Genomic DNA, 21656 nt, shown 5'->3' on the forward strand with positions numbered 1-21656 from the left:
TATGTATTTCACAAAGATTACCGCTTCTGCAGAATCTGCTTATTCTTTAACTCCTCGACAATCAGCATTATGGAAATCACTGCAGGGTGATCACACCTCAGCTTGGCTTCGGGCGGTTCCTATTTCGGGGTTGGGTCCGAAGATGAACGCTAAGACTTATCGTTGTGTGTTGTCCTATCGGTTGGGTGTTCCATTGTTCTCTGTCTCGACGTCGTGCTCTGCTTGTTCGAGGGTTTTTGCTGGAGATATTTTCGGTGATCACGCGGTGTCTTGTGCTGGTATTGTGGGTATTAAACATCGGCATAATGTTGTTCGGGATACCCTTGTTGATGTTTGCTATCGTTCTGGGATTTCAGCGAGAAAGGAGGTTGACATTGGGTTGGCTGGAGGGAACGACGAGGCCCTCAGACCTGCGGATGTGTTACTTTATTCATGGGATCGTGGTCGCGATGTCTGTGTTGATTTGACAGGGTCTTCTCCTTTGACACACTCAGGGCTATCTGACTTTATTCCTGGGCGGGTTGTGGCTGATGCTGCTCATCGGAAGCGGGTTAAGTATGAAGCTCGATGTCAGGCGATTGGATATGGTTTCATTATCTTCTCCTTTTCTTCGCTTGGGGAATTAGAGAAGGAGGCTGTTGCGTTTCTGAAGCGGATTCAGAGGTTCTCGACGACGCAAGACATTGGGGCTCGTGCTGCAGCTCATATCTTCACTAGGGTAGGATTTGCTATAGCTAGAGGAGTAGGGGCCCAGATTGTATCTCGGCTTCCCACTAATTTATTGTAGGTTGTATGACTTTTGTTTTTGAGATATAATAATAATAATAATAATAATAATAATAATAATAATAATAATAATAATAATAATAATAATAATAATAATAATAATAATAATAATAATAATAATAATAATAATAATAATAAATAATCTAGCCTTTCTTTCCTCTCTTCTCTCTTTAAAACCCTAGCCTCCATTGTTGAATTTTTGGAGGGGTTACCATCGATTTTTATAGGTGAAAAGCCCCAATTGTTTGTTTTTGTGTGCTTTTTCTATTGTTTTAGCTTTATAATAATTCTTCCTCTTCTAGGAGGAATATTTCTCCCTCGAAAGACAGGGTTTTTCTTCTTCTTTAAGAGGATTTGGCTCTTTCGAAAGACCGAGTTTCTCTTCTCTCTTTTGAGGGAGGAATTGATTTTTTTATTTTATGGATTGCTATAGAGTTGTTTCATGGGTAAAATTTTGTGTGGGATCGAAAAAGAGGTTAATATTTCAATTACAATCTAGCGAATCAGACGAAAATTTTCTGCACGGCTACAACAGATCGATAGACCCCCTCGCCGATGAAGGTTGTAACTCACAGCGATATGAAAGAGGGTATGAAGAATGCACGATTTGCAACAACGATCGTAGCTTTGCTTACGAAATGTTTTTATTTGATTCAATTATTATGTATTCATTAGATCTAAATCTCTTCGTAAATGTCGTATGACTTTATTTATGAATCAATTTTATGTAAAAAAAAAATTATTAGAATGTAACTTTTTGCCAAAATAAAAAGTGTTGTGTTTAGTAAAACACAGAGAGAGTTGTCTTAAAAAAAACATGGATGAAGCGATAATTCAACCTTTGATATGCATATTCTTCCAAGAGGTCCAACCGATCAACGAGTCAACAACCTATTATAACAGGTAAGTATGACACTTGTCAACACACGATTGGTCCAAAATAAAAAAATTTAGGGTTTTTCTAAGCTATACCCCCCAAGTAATTGAATTTCTAAGATGTACCCATGCTTTTTCAAAGTTATAAGTTGTGCCCTCCACTTCACGATATTTTATCAACAATACCCTTTGACAGTCAAATCTGTTAATGAAAGTTAAGTTATTTTATCGACAATGGTGTCATGACGTTATTTATTTGACACATATCCCATTCTAATTGGTATAACACTTAAAAAAAAAAATTAAAATATCATAAAATAAAATAATAAAAAAGGTTATTGTTAATCTCAAAGGTTATTGTTAATAAAAATTAGTGAGGTTGAGGGCACAGCTTAGACGTTTGAAAAAGTATAGGCACAGCTTAAAAAACGAAGAAGTTTGGGGGCATAACTTAGAAAAACCCAAAAATTTAAAAAAAAAACCTTATCAGCCACTACCCTCTCCTCTTCCCCCACCGTACACCCTATCCTAACCCCCAGCCCCATCGAAAACCAGTCAGCCTCCCTTCCTCGATCAAAGGATGACCGACCCAGCCCCACCCCAAAAACAACCACCCTTCCTTCCCCCTCGCCGGAAACGACCCCCTTCTTTCCCGGCCCGCCATCGGGGAAAAAAAAAAAAAAAGAGAAGAGAGCACCAAATGCCAATGTAAAAAATCGTGTCCAGTTCAACTTTGTTGATAACAACTTACTTTAGAAATAACTAGATGAAGCCCGTGCGATGCACGGTTTGTTTGAAATTTTTTAATTTTTTTTTCTTGTATTTATGTGCTAATTTGTTACATATTTGGATAAAATTTCTAATATCAAAAGATAATATTTATATTTAATTAATTTAAACTTAAAAATATCATTCGTCAATTTTGCTTACATGACATTTGAATTAATTAATTCTAAAAGAAATTAATAATCTCTTATTTAATTGGCTACCACTAAAATTTATATTCCTACGTGGCGCAATGAAAAAACTAAATCCTACGTGGCTCTCTAAAAACTCATGAAAAAAACTCCCCTTTATATATATATATATTAGATTTGTTACATATTTGGATAAAATTTCTAATATCAAAAGATAATATTTATATTTAATTAATTTAAACTTAAAAATATCATTCGTCAATTTTGCTTACGTGGAATTTGAATTAATTAATTCTAAAAGAAATTAATAATCTCTTATTTAATTGGCTACCACTAAAATTTATATTCCTACATGGCGCAATGAAAAAATTAAATCCTACGTAGCTCTCTAAAAACTCAGGAAAAAAACTCCCCTTTATAAATATATATATATATATTAGATTAGATTATTTGAATATACAACCATCAAGTACCAACATTCATACGTAGTGTATTATTATTAATATTTATATCTATATTTTATTTTATTCATACGTAGTGGGTTTTGGGGATTGAATTGTGAGTTTTTATTTCATTTATTTATTTATATTTTTGGTGTACATGTAATTTATCTATTGTAGACACCCATTTGTGTCTCCCCAAAACCAAACCCAGTGATGAGTGCCTTTCACGTCGAATCATAATCGAATGAAACGAAAGTGTGGAAAGGTCTAGTGTTGCGGAAAGTTTTATTTTCTCTTCTCTCTGTTTTTGAAAACTTTTTTTTAAGAAAACAGCCAACCCAGTTTGGTTGGTCCATGATATGGGTCCAATAATGGTGTAGTTGGATAGGGCTTGCAAAGACCTTTCCAACGATATATTATAAGCCCAATTCCGATGAATATTGAGGAATTTATGGCCAATTTACTAAACTGGGCCCGGTTTGAGTTTTAAGTACGGCCCTATGATCTAGGGGAGGGCCTAATCTAATTTATCATTCCTAATGTAATTAGGAATGGTTTTAGTCTTCTAGAACATTCTAGAAGGTTTTATCATTCTTAATTCAATTAGGACTCTTCAGAGTTTTAATCAGATCAAATAGCATTTTTGATTGAAATTATATTATTTTATCTTCCAGTACGGTAAAATTATCAGATTTTCGAAAACGCGTTAAAATCCGGTTTGGCGTCCAACCCCAGGCCTTGGCGTCTGGAATCAGGATTAGCGCCAGACGCCAGCATTGGCGCCTGGCGCTAGCCACTGGTCTTGGCGCCAATGAGCCAAGGCTGGCGCCAAGGTGTTTTTGTGGTCTTCAGACTCTGTTTTGATAAATTATCTTTTTTGGATGATTTTCTCTATAAATATCGTATCTAAAACTCCGTTTTGATTCACCAAGAATCATCAATTTTCTCTTCTTCATTCATCAACAATCACGATCATCAACAATCATCAACTTTCATGAACAAGCATTAACCATTCATCTCTCTTAAATTCTCTTTCGAATACAAAATTCCGCATTCATTAGATCTTGATACACCTAGCCATATTCGAAGTTGCCTTCGCCTTAGACGTGAAAGGTTTTAATTTCTGAGGGTTTGGTCCCAAATCTCTATTTCAATTATTTAATTTAATTGTTTGTTTATTTTTCCTTAAAGTTACTAACGTGTGTATTTTGTAATTAGAAAGAGGTACGAGGCATCAAAGTAAGTACTTTAATTGGTTTTTATTGATATTATGATGTAGAAATCATGCTTAGGTTGTTATTATGATTCCTAATGTTATGTTAGGGCGTTTTGATCTTCCTAGTATCATGTCTAGGGAAATTTTAATATTAAATATGATTTCTATGATGCCTTTTATTTTCTTCCTAATATTTACTCATGTTAGTATCATGTTAGGATTAGAGGTTTAATTTTTAATGCTTAGTGACATGCTAGGGTTTGTTATTAATCTTGTTAGTATCATGCCTAGGATCTTGCTTTGCTTTAACATGGTTTTGATTATGATTTATGATTGATATTATTGTTATTAATGATGATGATTATTTATTATGTTGCTTGATATGCATATCATTATTATTTTATTGTTATTTGCTTGATCACCTTTATTGCATGTTTAAAGGGAATTTGTACTTGCAACCACGCTTAATAAGATAATTAATAATCTTGTTTAGGGTTAATTGTGATTATAATTCAAGTGATCGCCAATAATAGTTTATTTGTGCATTAAATTCAACCAACATAGATTAAACAGGTTTAGGGTTAATCCTATTGATTGTATGTTAGTCAGAAAGCGCACATGAATACGAGCAGAATAAAGTAGAGGCCTATTATTAGGGCAGATTCAATCTCTTTTAGGTTGGATTTGTACCATCATCCCCGAACCCTTATTTGGTTCATGACCTTATGGAGTTGACGATCTCTTGGATCGTTAAGGGGTGTAACCTTCACCTCGTGAACGGTTTACAAGTTCCTTAAAGACTTGTTGGCGACTCTTTTGCTCTATCTTCTCCCCTTTTGGACGCCACCGTACTTTAGTGTATGATCACAGTGGGGTTCAAGCTAGTGGGATTTTAAAGGCTTGAAGTTATTCCCTACATCTATATAATTGAATTTTTATTTTTTTTCCATGATAATAATTTGATTTGTTGATTTTAATCTACGTGGCATTAAAATCGGAGATATGTCAAATCTAATTCGTCACTTTTATCTAGCTAGCGAGTGAATTTTTTAATTCTAAAATAAAATAGAAATCTAATTTCTTATTGGTTAAAATAATACCTTTATTTACATGGCGCTCCAAATACTCTCCAAAAGTGCCTACTTTATTTATATATATTAGATTAAATCATATCTTATCTTTTGATTTGCCTTTAATTATCTTTGAATTTTTTCAGTTTCATAACTTACAAACTATGTAAACTTTATATTTGAAAATTTTATATTAAAAAGTATCTAATTACATCTCATTTAAAATTTTGTGAAATTGAAAATTTTATATTTTAACTTTAAGTTTGGTCAAATTAAAAAATCAAAGTACTATAGAGCACGAAATATTACACAAATAAACTCATAAACTAAACCTAGATAGTATGTATTGGTTCATACCGCACGCCCGCAAGGTTATGTAATATTCCTTACGAAGTATGTACCAATACTAAGCGAGGAATTCTTGGACTCTAATTGTTAGAGTTATAACAACACACGTTGGTATTTCACATGATACGAACAAGTCAACAAATCATAACATCACACGTTGATATTTCACATGATACCAACAAGTCAACAAATCATATCAATACCAACATAACATTTTTACGTTTGTCGGTATCACTAAATAAGGTGGTTGGTATGATAGTGATACTATTGAAAGTACAATGAAATACAGAAATACCATGTGTTATGACATCATTTTTTCAAGTACAGTAAAAGTAAATGCACATTATGCCCTTATTAGAATCATCGGCTATTTCACCAAATGCCACTGAATACTTTAAAAATTCACCAAATGACATCGGGTTTTTCAAAATTCACCAAATGCCACTGACAAACATTATATTGTCATGGCGTGCCATTATTGAGGTATGACCGTTAACTATCCGTTACTATAATTCTTAATTCACCAAATGCCACTGACTATTTTTGATTTTTCATGAAATGTCATTTTTTATATAAATTATTACACAATATACCTATGACCTAATGAGTTATAACGGCTAGTTAATTTCACCCTTTTTGAATTTTTTTTGGGGTAAAATAGTCGTTACACCCAATTTGTTGTATAAATTTGAATGCACAACTAAATTGTTATGTCATTATAGTTTTTGAACATTAGAAGTCCACAGTGTTGAATAATTTAGAGTGATCGAGTGACGGAGCAGATTTTCTCAACCTCGCATACGCGCCCGGTCAAGTGGTGATAACCTGATCGGGTGGTAATTCAATGAGTTTTACCCTCATCTCGCGTTCAATCGAATTGCGTTAATGGAGTTTACTAATCCTTTGTTTGCTCTTATTACTAGTTTAATTAATTGTAGCACCATTTTATAAGCAAATAATTAAATACCATGCAATTTGTCTCAAATACTCTAAATTATTCAACACTGTTGACTTCTAATATTTAAAAACTAGAATGGCATAACAATTTAGCTGTGCATTCAAATTTATACAACAAATTGGGTGTAACGGCTATTTTACCCCAAAAAAATTCAAAAAAGGTGAAACTAATTAACTAGGCGTTATAACTCATTAAGTCATAGGTATATTGTGTAATAATTTATATAAATAATGTCATTTTATGAAAAATCAAAAGTATTCAGTGACATTTGGTGAATTAAGAATTATTGTAACGGATAGTTAACGGCCATACCTCATTAATGGCACGTCTTGATAATATAATGTTTGTCAGTGACATTTGGTGAATTTTGAAAAACCCGATGACATTTGGTGAAATTTTAAAGTACTCAGTGACATTTGGTGAAATAGCCGTAGAATGACTTTATATCGGTTAAGAGTCCAAGAATTCCTCATACCTAAGCGGTAGCCTTACGATATTACCCCAAGCTTTACGGCTAGACGTCACTTTCCTAGATGCTTCATCGGTTCTTCCCTTTCCCATCTTTTAGTAGTAGTACTAGTTCTGCAACCGCATCTAGCAAATACGGAGTAACTCCAATTGGCAGCCAAAACCATACATCAATCGTCTCTGCTTGTATTATTATAATCCAAACTCCCCAATTTAGTCAAAGTCTTCTCCTTCCCATTGACTTCATCCTCTTGAACTAGTATTACATACTCCTTCATCCATCTTCTTTTTCTGTACCTCCAACTTTGACAATTCAACTAATCAACCAAATCCAACTCCACTTTTACATTTAAATTCATCTCCATTTACAAATCAAACTCCACAAAAAACCCTAAACCAAAAAATAATCCATAAAAAAAAATGAACAATCTTATTACAAGCTCATTCTCCCGGTTCAGAGAAAACCCGGGTGACTTAGAGATGGGTTCACCCACCCCTAACCCAGGCGTAAACCTCGACAAGTTCTTCGACGACGTCGAGACTATCAAAGATGACTTAAAGGAGATTGAAGAAGTCCATAAAAAACTAAGATCATCCCATGAAGAAACCAAAACGGCCCACACTGCCGGTTCAGTTAAAGACCTCCGGTCTAGAATGGACCGCGATGTTGGGGTTGCATTGAAGAAGGCTAAAATGATCAAAGTAAGGTTGGAAGCGTTGGACCGGTCTAATGCTGCGAACCGGAGTATAGCCGGGTGTGGTCCGGGGAGTTCAGCGGACCGGACGAGAACTTCGGTTGTTAATGGGTTAAGAAAGAAATTGAAGGAGAAAATGGATGAATTTCAGGAGTTAAGGGAGAAAATTAGTGGGGAATATAGGGAGACTGTTGAAAGAAGGTTTTTTACTGTTACTGGTGAAAATCCTGATGAAAAGACTGTTGATTTGTTGATTAGTACTGGTGAAAGTGAGAATTTTCTGCAAAAGGCTATTCAACAACAGGTTTGTTTTTTCTGATTTTTAATTTTGTTTTTTTTTTGTTTATGTATTGTTTTTTAAATTAGTTTTGTGGTGAAAGGTTGTGATTTTGATGAATAATATGAATAGGGAGATTTGATAATTGGGATGAATGATTGATCATGTGGTAGATATGAATATTTAATGTAGAATAATGTATTTCTGGATCAATGTGGACATGTGAATTTCTTTGACTCGTAGTTGTTAATCACTTTCTCTAATTATTCATTCAAGGTATCTCTATGTGATTCATTATCTTTGAAATTAGTGTACAATTACTGATATTTGAACTTATATGAGCTATTTTTCTTGTGAGTGTCATCAAAGTAGGATTAAAAATGAATGAATTAATATTGAGAATGTAGTATTCTTTTTTTTTTTACGGCGTGAATGTAGTATTCTTTCGTTACATATAAAATGTCTTTTAAGATTATGCACAAGCTTTTAATAGAATCTTACTTAGAGAAAGTAAGAGTCGGTGTTTAGTTGAATTACTAGATATCTATTTTTTTGGTGTTTAGAGAGCTATAAAGGCGAGTGATGAAAATCGATCATATGACACCTAACCTATAGGCATTCTTAGAAACGTCCCAGCATCTTCTAAGAAACATGACTATTTAACCATTTAAGCCAATTATCCACCATATTATAAACTAGTTGTGTGCCCCGTGTGATGCCCGAATTATTTATACTTTATAGAATTTTAAACTAATTTTTTTTATTTTTTATTTTAACTAAAATACATTTGCTATTTGAATATTCTACTCATGGATTAATAATCACTTGTCCGTTTATGGCTATCAATAATGTACAACCAAAAAAGAACGGTCATCTAAAGACTAAAGTTGTGATCTCTTTTCATTTTCTCCGAATATCTAAGAAAAGTTCGGTTGCATGTTAAGAATTAATTGAATGATTATATGTATAATATTGGTATTTTATTGAAAATAAAATTCTAAACCAAAAGTTTTATTGATACAAAACTCTAAAATAACTTTTGTATGTACTAATTTATCCAAATTTTATTAAAAATAAAACTCTAAAATTACTTTTTTAACTTATGGAATCTATCCAACTTTTTTTTTTTTTTTTTTTTTTTTTTTTTATCGTATTCCATAAAAAATATATTCTAATAAATCCTACATGTAATTTTAGTTATTAATTATCGCGTGGTGTGACACTTGGCGAAAAATTGGGACGTCAAGTGTTAATGTCTCGTATTGGCTAAAAGTTCAGCTTTATATATTAGTGATGATATGATATGCTAGTACATATAATCAAAGGAATAATTAAGGTAACAATCTAATGCAACGTCCGGGCTACACACTAGTCGTAAGACGGAGAGAATGATAATAGTATATAGATTGAGCCAAATATTAATTGCCGCCTACTATGTATTATTTTGTCCATGAATGTAGTTTACAAGGGAAATGGATTTTTTTGTTATTAGATAATACGGAGTAATATCTAGACTTCCATCCACCCATCGTCTTAATTGTAGGTGTTTAATAATCCATCCATCCTCCATCAAACTATTGAGCTCTTAGGTTTTGGCACACTACACACATTTTAAGTGAAAATTAGTTATTGACCCGGGCGATGCCCCATATTATCATATATTATAGGTTTGATTAAATTAATTTAGAAGAGTTAATATTGAACAATATTAATAACTAAATGAAAATGTAATAAGAGGTCAATATGAAAAGTTTTTCAATCAAATTAAACACTATTATATTATATAGCATCCCGTCAAAAAAAATATTATATAGCATTAAAGTTAGACTAATGAAAAGTTTTTGTTAAAAAAAATTAAACATTAATACAATTCAATATGGCGAGAGAAAAGGGATGACACATAGGAATATAGGATGACATATAGTGCATATGTGGCATATGAGTGACACATGTCGTTAGCATGTTGTCCCCATGAATTTTAATAATATTATAGATAATTGATAAATATATCTTCTATGTAAATTTTTGGAAAATAAAGAATACATGGAGTAAAATTTAATTAAGGGGAAAGAGTTAGTAAAGGGCTTTACATTACATGAAATGTATACCTCGTAAAGTTTCTAAGGTGTGCTCATGCTTTTTCAAAATTACAAGATGTGTCCTCCAACTTAATGTGTTTATTTAATGGTACCCTCTAACATTAACACAAACGTGAGTAATTGTGTTAAGTGTTAATTATCCCGTTTTAGAGAGAAATTTTACGCCTAAATTGGGTTAAATTTTAAGTAAGGGGATTAGCATTAAGCATTTTTTCCACATTTTCACATCTTTTCTTCTTTCTTCTAAAAGCAATTTTTGATATTTCAAGCTCTCAGTGTAATTTTTTTTTTCTTTTTTCTCATCCGTTTTTTATTACTTCCAATGTTTTTGAAATTACTAACATCGAGTTAACGTCTGAGGATACGATTGAATAAACAATATAAGTTGAAGGGCACAACTTGTAATTTTGAAATATCATGGACACACTTTAGAAACTCAAAAACCTACGCATAACTTAAAAAAAAAAACCCAAAAAAGAATGATGACTCAAGAGAGTGGGATAGTTAGTAGTGGGGCCGTCATCTTATGGATGGATTGGTTGGATAAGTGAAATATTATGTTTAAAGTGACTGGGCAATTATTTAAAAACTGACTAAAATAGTTTACATGACAATTATTTGAGGACAAAGGAGTATGTTTATTAAGAATTTGGTAAGGTAAAACTTGTGGTTGAATGATGTACATTACTCATTTTATTTATTCCGTAGTAGTCCGTACACAGTTTAGTTCAAGCTCTGTATGCACAATGAAGCATCCCTTCGATTCACTCTAATGAAGTCATGGGGCCATTTTACTTTTTGATGTTTAGTTTTAATCATTTTCTCTTTAATTTTCCGTATTGAACATACTGACCTTTAACTGAATTTATCTTATCTGTGACATGAACTTGGTAGCACTTATCTTGAAAGTCTGAAACCGTAGAGATTTATTATTATAGGGTCTTTTTGGCAATACTCTGTATCTTTTAAAGTTTTTAGGTAGCTGAGGTTAGACATAGTTACATCATTCGTGGTAAGTTGGAAGCACTTCGTAGTAGTTTTGGTATGGTAGTGGTTCTTGTAGTGGTTAGAAGTCCGTAAAAGACAACCTTAGAATTTTGAATGTTTCCAATTTGTCTACTGGTTTGGAAGGATTCTCAGAGCCAGAAGTAAAAAAGCAGAATACATTCTCCCTTGATGTAGGCAATGGAAACTCAGGAAGAAACTTTCTAACATTATTAATATGGAGTGGAAGAACTGTAGTAAAATTGAGACATTTTAATGATCCTTGGTACTCATCATTATAGTTGTAATTGGTCGAGAGTTATCGTACTGTAACTGAAATTAATAGGGCGAAGCAGTAATCAATACGATTGAGTCGTGTTGTAGCAGATGCTACGGACAACACTCAGACTCCCAGAAAAAGTTTAAGAGCTAATACAAATACAGTATACAATAACTCAAAGTTTGTGTAATATCTACTAGTTTACACTAATCTAAGTTAAATGCTCTTGTTTACATATTTGAATCTTCCAAGAAAATGTAAATTTCTATAAAATATTCAAATGAAAGTTTTTTAGATCTTTGATAACTTTGTTTGGATTTCTAACTAGAGAACTGAATGGAAGTCATTTAGATTTTCCTGTATTGATTTGCACAAATGTTGAAGGTCAACTCTTTTCCTGAGGATAGCTAGGACCGTAGAATTTACCATTCAAGACGTGGTTTATAATTCTGTTAAGTTTCAATTCTTCTTATTCATTCAGGTTTATACTTGAAGAATGCAATTTAGGTGAAACAAGATACTCCATTCATCTACTATTTCGAATTGTTCCCAAACCAATTTCACATGTTCTTATAATTGCAAGATAGAAATCATATTATTGCCTTTTCCTATGCTCAATCACTACAACTAATCTCAGTGCCTGACCAAAAATGCAGAGTTCACTATGAAACGGAAGGAGTAATTGCATTGATTTGGTTCGATTTCTATGCTAATTGGGTGAACCTGTACAATAGATATAACATCAAGTAAATTTTGAAAAAAAGTTTCTCCTCAATTAGGTCCTTTTCTCACTAACCTTTACATCAGAAGTGTTAATATATATCTCCTGTTAAGTGCTTAAACATTTGGTTACATAGTTTTTTTAAAGATATCGATTAAGTGGCATAATGCATACAGCAATGCACCAATGCTCCCATACAAATCTTGTTATATATACCCTGAATGCTATAATTTATATAGTGTGGACTGTCATGTGAATTTGCTTTAGTGCAACTGTATCTTTTATTAAGGAGAAATTTGAGCTGATGCATGAAGTCTTTCTTGTGCAACTGCAGGGCCGAGGACAAATTCTAGATACGATTGCTGAGATCCAAGAGAGGCACGATGCTGTCAAAGATATCGAAAGAAACTTAATGGAACTACACCAGACATTTCTTGATATGGCAGTGTTGGTTCAGTATCAAGGTGAGCAGTTAGATGACATCCAGGCTAATGTTGGTAGAGCTTCTTCCTTTGTTAGGGGAGGAACTGAGCAACTGCATACTGCTAGGAAACACCAGAAGAATACTCGAAAATGGACTTGCTTTGCCATCATTATACTTCTCATCATCATATTAATTATTGTTCTCTCTTTAAAGCCATGGAAAAAATAACTCACTAGTCATTCCGCGACATTGGTTTTGGATGGAGGATCACAGGATCTTGAAATGCCATCTCGTACACTTTGTAGCTATGCATATCTTCGCTTGATTTTTTTTTTTTTTTTTTTTTACCGTCTTTTGTCATTGTAATTAAGAATTTTGGGAGCTCAATTTTGATCAGGCATGAAGTCAATCTTGTTTCCAAGATGAAGAGAAACAAAGCTTGCGTTAATCTAGATTTTGGAGTAGTTCCCTCTGTTTGGCTCAATTGGGACGTTTTAGTATTTGATCCTCATCTGTAAATACCCTTATTGTTTGCTTGCAACATTCTGTTGGCCTAGTGATAAGGAAATTTTCTTCTAACTTTGATGTTAGGGGTTTAATATCCTTGAGCATGAAGGATCCCCTTACCCTTCCCCAAAAAATAACTCCGTAATTGATTTGTTCTTAGTATATTCCATAAAATTAGCATGAAGGATCCTCTGTCTGTTCTCCATGCATTAAACCTTTTGCAAATTGCAGTAAGGATTGGACATCCTTCTTAATTGTGAACGGTGAATCGATTAATTGCGGGGAGTTTAAATACTGAATTGAAGATTAAAAAGGTAGTTTTTTTTCTACTTTTGACCAAATGGGAGATAGTGCAAAAAACAAGGTACGTTTTTTTGAAGACCAAAGAAGTGAGCATCTCCTACAACAACCACCACCATAGCAGCAACAACAAGTGTAGCAACAACAACACCAGTTCCAGCTTCAAGCTCCTTGCAACCAACTTCAACAGCAACAGCTCAAGCCATAACTCAAACAGCAGCAGCAGCATGAACTGGTATAAAGAAGAGGCCAACTGCAGTCTTCTAAGGGTGCAAAAACAAGTGAGCAGCAACCTGGTTGTTTAGGACCAGCACCTGTTCCTAAAAGAAAGTGATCAAAAAAAACAGAAGACTTCTGCACAACCTTCAACCTCAATTAAAAGCTCTCAAGAAAGCTGCACATTTCAACCATCACAAGCCTCTAACTCATGATGTACTAAGTATTTTAAGATAGGACAACCTTTTGAACATGTTTCAGTTTCATGTGTGTTATGTATGACAACATTTGCATTCAAGTTATTATATTTAGTGCAATGAAGAAAGTGCAAATTATTATGACAAACCATAAACCATTTCATTACTTTATTAATTCATCTAACAAATACAAAGTAGTACAAGAGAACGAGTTTAGGCCACTATATTTAAGTGGTAAAACAACCTTAATACAAACTATTGCCTACCCAATTAAACTAGATTAGACCACTAATTTTACCATGATAACACTAAGCAGCATAGACATCACAACACAAACTAACAGTCATTCCTATGTTGTCACCAGATTCGTTCCTTTTTTTCTTCAACTTCAGCTTCAATTTGTCAAGTTCTTCCTTCAACCTCTTCTTCTCATTCTCTACACAACACAATCTTTGTTTGCAGAACACTAACTTCTCCTTTTAGAAGCTGTTTGTCAAATAGAATTAGGTTTAGTGCATCTCGTTGCCAATTTGTCATATCCTCATCAACCAATGAAAGAATTTGCAACTATTCTGGTTTGTATCTGGGTTGTAAAATTTGCAAGCATCAAATCTTCTCCCGGGGGGTTCTCATGAGTCTAGGACCTCAACCTAGAAATTGGGACGCCACAACCGTACTTAGTGTTTGTTGGAGATTGAGACATTTCACCTGAAAATCGCACAATTTCAATCAACCAACAAACTCTAATTTGCTCAATTACATAAAATAACAACTTCAAAAACCACCTGATTGATCGAAATTAAAAAATTTGGTTTATGGAAGGATGTTGCCATTCAACAATGGGAGATAATAATTTATAGAACTCAAGGGCTAACAATGGAGGTTTAAGAGAACAAAGGAGAAGAGAGAACAGAGAGAGGAAAGCCAAAAGATTCGAAGGGGAAATAAAAAGAAAAGGGGAGGGGGGTCATTAAAAGTCACGTGCTTGATCACGTGACCTGGGTCAACGCCAAAGTTTGAAGTTAAGGCTGAAAAGTTGAGCCATGTGGTCTTATATAACTAAATTTTGTTTTTGGGTGGTTCTAGGCAACATATTTTTAAGTGGGTGATTTTTGACAAAATAATAATATTTGACGGGTGATTTTAGACAAAATTTCCTTTTAAAAAATACATTTACCTAGTAGACCTAATATAAAAAAATACAAATATATACTTTTTTTTTTTAAAGAACATAAATAAGGTAAAAGCTCTCTAAATTACAAATCTCTTCAAAATCCCAAATCTCAACCAACATATTTTTATATTACAATATATTTGCTCTGCTTTTTTTTTTTAGTTGTTTCATATTTACTTGCATGCTTATCAACATTATAATTTTAACCCTTAATACTAATATAATTAATTATGTACTCCATAGTTGAAATATTTTTTGAAATATTTTTTTAAAAAAACTTTATCCCTAATTAACAATGGTATTTTGAAATATCTATCAAGACAATTCTAACAACCAGGGCCGTCTCCGGCAATTTGATGGCCCTGTTCTAATTATAAAAATTGGGCCCTTAAATTTTTAAAGGACTATTTATAAAAGGATAAAAATATTATTATTATAAAAAGAAAATTTTTTTTAGTACAGTACTACAAATTATAAAGCCAAAATATCATCATCAATACCAACAGTATTATCATTCAAAGTACCATCATTCAAAATTGAATCATTCATATCATCATTGCTATTTATATTATTTTCCACTGAAACCTGGGGTTCTTTTACAATAAACTTATCAAGAGCACCCCTTAGAGATTGAGTCAATTCTTCATTTCTTTCATTTTTTTTTACGTTTTTCACAATCAGAATCATATTTCCTAATTTTAGGAGCCATAATTAAAAAAACAACAATCAATTTATATTGCAGAAATAAAAAAAATTATGCATAAATTAAAATAACAAAAAAAATAAAAATAAAAAATTAGATAGATACAACCTGATCTTTAATCAAGTAATCAACATCTGCACTCCACTACTCCAGATCCACCGAACAAGAACAATTCGCCAGACTTTTGAGTGCTTCCAATTACGTTTTTTCCCCCTTTTGAATTGAGTAAAAATTGAAAGAAAACTGAAGATTGTAATATTTTTTTGTGGGTATTGCTTGATCTTGAAATTGGTATAAATAAATAAAAATTTGTCCGTTAATATAAATTGAATTGTCATTGATTCCGATATGAGTATAAATTGCTCTTCAATTTTGCCTAAAAAATAGAGAAAAAATTAAGTAAATTGGAGATAATTAGGGAAATTAGCCGTTTAGGAGAGATAATTATTGAGCGAATTTAATTTTGTTTGGGAAATTAAAAGGCAGTAGTCAAAGATGAAAGATTGAATTGAAGATTTTTTGGGTTTTGGTTTCCAAATAGAGGTTTTTACGGGAAGAAGATGAATGGATGGGTAAAGTAGATTTTTTTTTTTTTTTTTTAAATATATGTCAGCGATTTTTTTAAGCAATTATGGACCCCTAATTTTTGGGGGCCCTGTTACGTGTATGAGGATAAACCGGTTAAGAGTCGGGCCTGCTAACAACAACCCTACTTAACTATAATTGGTATACACTAGACCCTAGTGTAGGTACCACACCCTACACCCCCCTCTAAACGATGCGTTTAACAATCTCCCTCATAATACCCACTTTCTGCAATTGTACAGTAAAAATCAAACCACCATTTATCTTTTTTCACTTTCTCTCTCCTCACCCATTTTCAGCATTTTCTCTCTCTACACCCATTTTCAGCATTTTCTAATCCAAAATTTTCAACAAACTTTGCGACAAATTATCCAAAAAAGCTGTTCAACTGCTACATAATTCAACAAATCAAGGTCGAAATTCAAAGGAGTAAGTGATTTTGTTCATATTTAATTCGAAAAAGAGTATAAACCCTAATTTTTATAATTTATTGTTGCAATTATGCTACAGGAACATTTACTATTTTTAGTTTTAAAACTAGTAATTTGAACAAGTACATTTTGAATTTTGAGTATGAAATATTTCATTTTTTTAATTGCAGTACGAAGGAAATAGCTTCGGAGAAGAACATCAAAAAAAATCTGGAGAAAAGTAAGCATTAATTAAATTAGTTCGTAGTGGTTTTTTTTTTTTTTTTTAAAAAAAAAAAATTATAAATGTTCATTTTCATTTTGATAAATGTTCATTTATATATTAGTATACAATCATTCACATGTTCACATGTTAATAAATGATTAATACAAATATTTATTTATATATTACTACATAGTCATTGTAAAAATCTCCTATTGTAGATCAAGAACTTTTAAAAGATATTAAAACTTATGGTATAGATGTTAACATTTCTACAATTCCGAGGTAATAGATGAACATATACTGAATTATAAATGTTCATTTGTATATTTGAATCTATTTGAGTTTATATTTGACTTTATATGCCAAAATAAAAAATGTTCATTTTTATGATACGTTATGCACATTTATGAAATGCATAAATATTCATTCATGTGAGTTGAGAAACTGACTTATGCATACTATGAAATCTTTTGATCATATATGAAATTCATAATGTTCATTTACATATATAGTAATGTACATCAATGTAAGTATTATACTATAATCTTAGCAATTTTTATTGAAGAACTAATAAATTATATCTGTACATTCTTCAATTTTGTTTTCAGAGCCAAGGAAACCGTTTCAGAGAAGAGAAACAAAGATTATAGTTCGCAGTTATTTTTATTATTATTATTATTATTTCTTTAATTTTTTTTTTATTTTTATGAATGTTCATTTTCATTTTGTTAAATGTTCATTTATATGTTAGTATAACGTCATTCACATTTTAATAGATGATAAATGTTAATTTACGTATTGATAAATGTTCATTTTCAATATATATAAATGTTAATTTACGTATTGATAAATGTTCATTTTCAATATATATAAATGTTAATTTACGTATTGATAAATGTTCATTTTCGTTCTTATTCATGATCAACAAGTAAATGCATTAATTTTAAAATGAATATGTGCATATACTTAAAAGTTCATTTTTATACTACTAATTAAAGCACCCAATTATATCATGAATTAGTTATTTTAACAATTTTAATAAGGAATTTCAATAAGAGTGTGTGCTATGTTGTAGTTTTCATGGAAATGATTCTTACAATTACAATAAGGAGTGTGTGCTACCTTCAAAAAATTTCAATAACAAGTACAAAATTATAAATTTTATACATTTTTCATCTATAATAATGATCCTTAATTAAATGTTCAATTATAAATAATTGTATGTTCATTTACAACTATTAATAAAATATGTTCAGTTTTGAAATATTATATGTGCAAAATGACGTCACTTGGGGAGGGGGGGTGTAGGTAGCAGAAGCTACACCGGGGTGTAGTGTAAAATTTTCAACTTAACTATGAGTATCAGACCTGACAAACGGGTCATTCGGGTCGAGTCAATTTTGGATCAATCGATATTCGGGTCGGGCCAATTCTGGTTTCGGATCGGGTTCTGGTCAATGGTAATTCGAGTCGGGTCAGGTATCGAGTCAACAATTCGGATCGAGTTTGGGTCAGGTTGAGTTTGGGCCAGGTCCATTCGGGTCAGGTCATTCTTTGGGTCCAATTATCAGGTCGAGTCAAATTAGGGTTGGGTTGTAATCGGTTCAGGTCTATTTAGGTCAGGTCAATTTTCGTCTATGTCGATGTAGAAATTTGACCAATAATATATTATTTTTTTTTGAAAGAACCAATAATATATTATAATCAACAATAAGTATAAATATAACAATTGAATATTAATGATATATTCATTAACAATTCCAACAGTACTATATACACAAGACTGTATTGTTTCATATGTATGATCACTATTATTGATTAATTGATCAATAATTCAAATTAGATAAAGTGAATAGTGGGAAAAAAATTCAATGTAAGTATGTAACTCATAAAAGAAGCTAAGAGTAATAGTAAATAATAACAATAACAAAAACCAGTGTTCCTAGTCAAATGGAAGTCATTATGAATCACGAGTAATAAACTACACCAACATTTCAATAATATTATACACACAACACTATATTGTTTAATTTAGGTTATTTTCGATAAGTGTTTATTCGGGTAAAGTAATTAAACCCTAAATCAGTTAGGTCATTTTGAGTATTTGTTAATTTTGGGTTGGGTCATTTCGGGTATAGTTCGGGTCACTTCGGGTTTCGAGTCTGTTCGGTCAATTAATTCGGGTCAAAATCAGGTCGGGTCATTTCGTGATGTGGGTCGCTTCGGGTATCGGGTAAATTTTGGGTCAGGTCAATTTGGGTATCGGGTCAATTTTGGGTTTACGTTTTCGGATCAATTTCAGATCACAAATCGGGTCATTTGGGTCGGGTCAAGATTGCAAGTTTTAAGTACCATCATGTATCATCATGTATTTATCAAATGATGATTAAAGTGAACTAATAGAGGAAGTAACATGGGTTATAACCTAATTTTAATTAATAAAGTATTCCGAAGTAACCCATTCACATTCTGAAAATGAAACTGGCAGACATATATAGCTTACTTCAACACGTTGTTGTAATTTTTCTTTATTTTATTTACATTCAAATTATGAAACAGGGGAATCCTACCAAATTGGTCATACAATTAAATGATGTCTAAAAAGACTTATTCCAAACAACTATTTATACACTTTGAGAGAAAAAAAAATACCAAGTATTGTTATATATTAAGGTCAAAGACGTGTAAAAGCCAAAATAAGAATAAGAAAATTACATACAAAGTAGTAAATTCTTCATTGCAAAGCAAAATCAAGAAAATCCTGCGTTACTTCCTCCCACTTTCTTATACTCGTTTGATTACATGTCTAAGATATTCAGCATTAATAATAATCCGAAATAGTATAAATTTCCTAACAAATTTTCATATATTGACTTTACATATCTTTCTGGAAGTTTTAGTAGTTGAATATTCTATCTGTAAACCCAAGTTTGACGACAATATATCTTCTAAATGCATCAAACTCCTCCCTTTTTTTAAATCAAACAGGTGAGGAGAGAAAAAAATTGTGGTTTCTCCCAAAACGACCCTGTAATCATAGACTAAATTAAAGTTTTTTTGTTAAGAGCGACAATGAACGACTTACTATCGAGTTTCTCCCAGCACCGGAAGAATGGTTCCGGTGACATAGAGATGGGGGATGTTGGTGCAAACCTGGAGAAGTTCTTTGAAGATGTGGCGAAGATTGAGGAGGATTTGAAGGAAATAGAGGAGCTCCACAACAAACTGAGGGCAGCGCATGAGGAGAGCAAGACAGCACACAAATCTGGTGTAGTGAAGGCAATCCGGTCAAGGATGGACCAGGATGTGAACCAGACAATGAAGAAGGCGAAACACATCAAGGAGTGCCTTCAGGCCCTAGACAAGTCGAATGTTGCAAGTCGTAGCCTGCCAGATTGCGGTCCAGGAAGCACAACAGACCGGACTAGGACATCGGTTGTTGGGGGTCTAGGGAAGAAACTTAAAGACAAGATGGATGAGTTTCAGGAGCTGAGAGCGAAGATTAACGAAGAGTATAAAGAGACAGTTGGGAGGAGGTATTATACTGTGACAGGGGAGAATCCAGATGAGAAGACAGTTGATTTGCTGATTAGCAGCGGAGAGAGCGAAACCTTCCTGCAGAAGGCCATTCAACAGCAGGTTCGTTCTGTCATAACCACTTTTTTTCTATACTATGTTCTGCATATAAATATATGAATGTCCACAAATCAAATGCATGGAATCAGGAAAAAAAAAAAAAAAAAAAAAAAAAAAAAAAAAAAAAAAAATCCCTTAACATTAAAACGGAGCGCAGAGGACAAAAAAATTGTGACATGCAAATTGCTGAGCATAAAATTAAAAAAATTCATATGCTTCAGATCTAAGAACCTCTATACACAATAACCATTAGGATAAATACATCTCATTTAAGACGTATGGGGAAATAAGAAATCTAATTTGAATATTTATCATTTAAGAAATGTATTGTGAAAGAGTGAATGTTTAGAAAAATAGAAAGTAGATACTTGTATAGGAATTTTTAAATTGAACTTAGAGCGCCTTAGTTCAAAGTCACGAACCATTAAAAGAACTGAGCAAGTCTTCAGGGTGCAAAAATAATAGAGTGAAAAACTAAAAACCGGTTCAATTCCAAACTCATCATCATCATTGCCAAAATAAATTACTATAACTAGTATTGTTTTAGAAGCTATGTATGGCTTAATGTGTGAACAAAATCATTGTGATGTGAATGCAGGGCAGAGGACAGATACTAGATACAATTGCTGAGATTCAAGAGAGACACGATGCTGTTAAAGACATAGAAAGAAGCTTGATGGAACTACATCAGATATTTCTCGACATAGCAGTTTTGGTTCAGCATCAAGGGGAGCAAATAGACGACATTGAGACCAATGTTGGCAGGGCTAATTCCTTTGTGCGGAGGGGAACAACCCAACTGCAGCAAGCTAGAAAATCCCAGAAGAATACCCGAAAATGGACTTGCTTTGCCATAATTTTGCTGCTCATCATCATACTGGTTATTGTCCTCTCATTACGTCCGTGGTCCAAGTAGTTCCTATGCAGGTCATGAGCTTCTAGACATAGAGATTGAAGCCTAATTTTCTACAGTACCCTTCATCTGTTACAAATCCCCTTATTTTTTCACCATTACATGTTTGATTTGCTAATATTATTGTAGATAAGTAATGTATTTCAAAGAGAGCACCAGGATTGAATTTTGATCAGATATATGTATAATATACTACTACAGATTCATTTAAATAAGAGTAAAAAGGT

General features: G+C 32.6%; 2 protein-coding genes across 2 annotated transcripts; both read left to right on the forward strand.

Annotated features, from left to right (window-relative positions):
* Positions 1-7099: 7099 nt before the first annotated feature.
* Positions 7100-13014, forward strand: LOC145596962 (syntaxin-121-like). The gene is made up of 2 exons (XM_081653153.1): positions 7100-8081; positions 12473-13014. Exons 1-2 carry the CDS (start codon positions 7503-7505, stop codon positions 12788-12790), a joined length of 897 nt encoding a protein of 298 aa, XP_081509279.1. The 5' UTR covers positions 7100-7502; the 3' UTR covers positions 12791-13014.
* Positions 13015-19729: 6715 nt separating this feature from the next.
* LOC145596968 (syntaxin-125-like) lies at positions 19730-21656 on the forward strand. The gene is made up of 2 exons (XM_081653159.1): positions 19730-20519; positions 21115-21656. The coding sequence occupies exons 1-2, from the start codon at positions 19953-19955 to the stop codon at positions 21430-21432; spliced, it is 885 nt and encodes a 294-aa protein (XP_081509285.1). The 5' UTR covers positions 19730-19952; the 3' UTR covers positions 21433-21656.

Source organism: Chenopodium album, chromosome 2, assembly GCF_948465745.1.
Source record: "Chenopodium album chromosome 2, dcCheAlbu1.1, whole genome shotgun sequence".
In the NCBI taxonomy this organism is placed as follows: domain Eukaryota; kingdom Viridiplantae; phylum Streptophyta; class Magnoliopsida; order Caryophyllales; family Amaranthaceae; genus Chenopodium; species Chenopodium album.

Coding starts and splice junctions, on each gene's coding strand:
- LOC145596962 (XM_081653153.1), top strand. CDS start 7,503: ATGAACAATCTTATTACAAGCTCATTCTCCCGGTTCAGAGAAAACCCG. Junction 8,082..12,472: donor AAAAGGCTATTCAACAACAG/GTTTGTTTTTTC, acceptor GTGCAACTGCAG/GGCCGAGGACAAATTCTAGA.
- LOC145596968 (XM_081653159.1), top strand. CDS start 19,953: ATGAACGACTTACTATCGAGTTTCTCCCAGCACCGGAAGAATGGTTCC. Junction 20,520..21,114: donor AGAAGGCCATTCAACAGCAG/GTTCGTTCTGTC, acceptor ATGTGAATGCAG/GGCAGAGGACAGATACTAGA.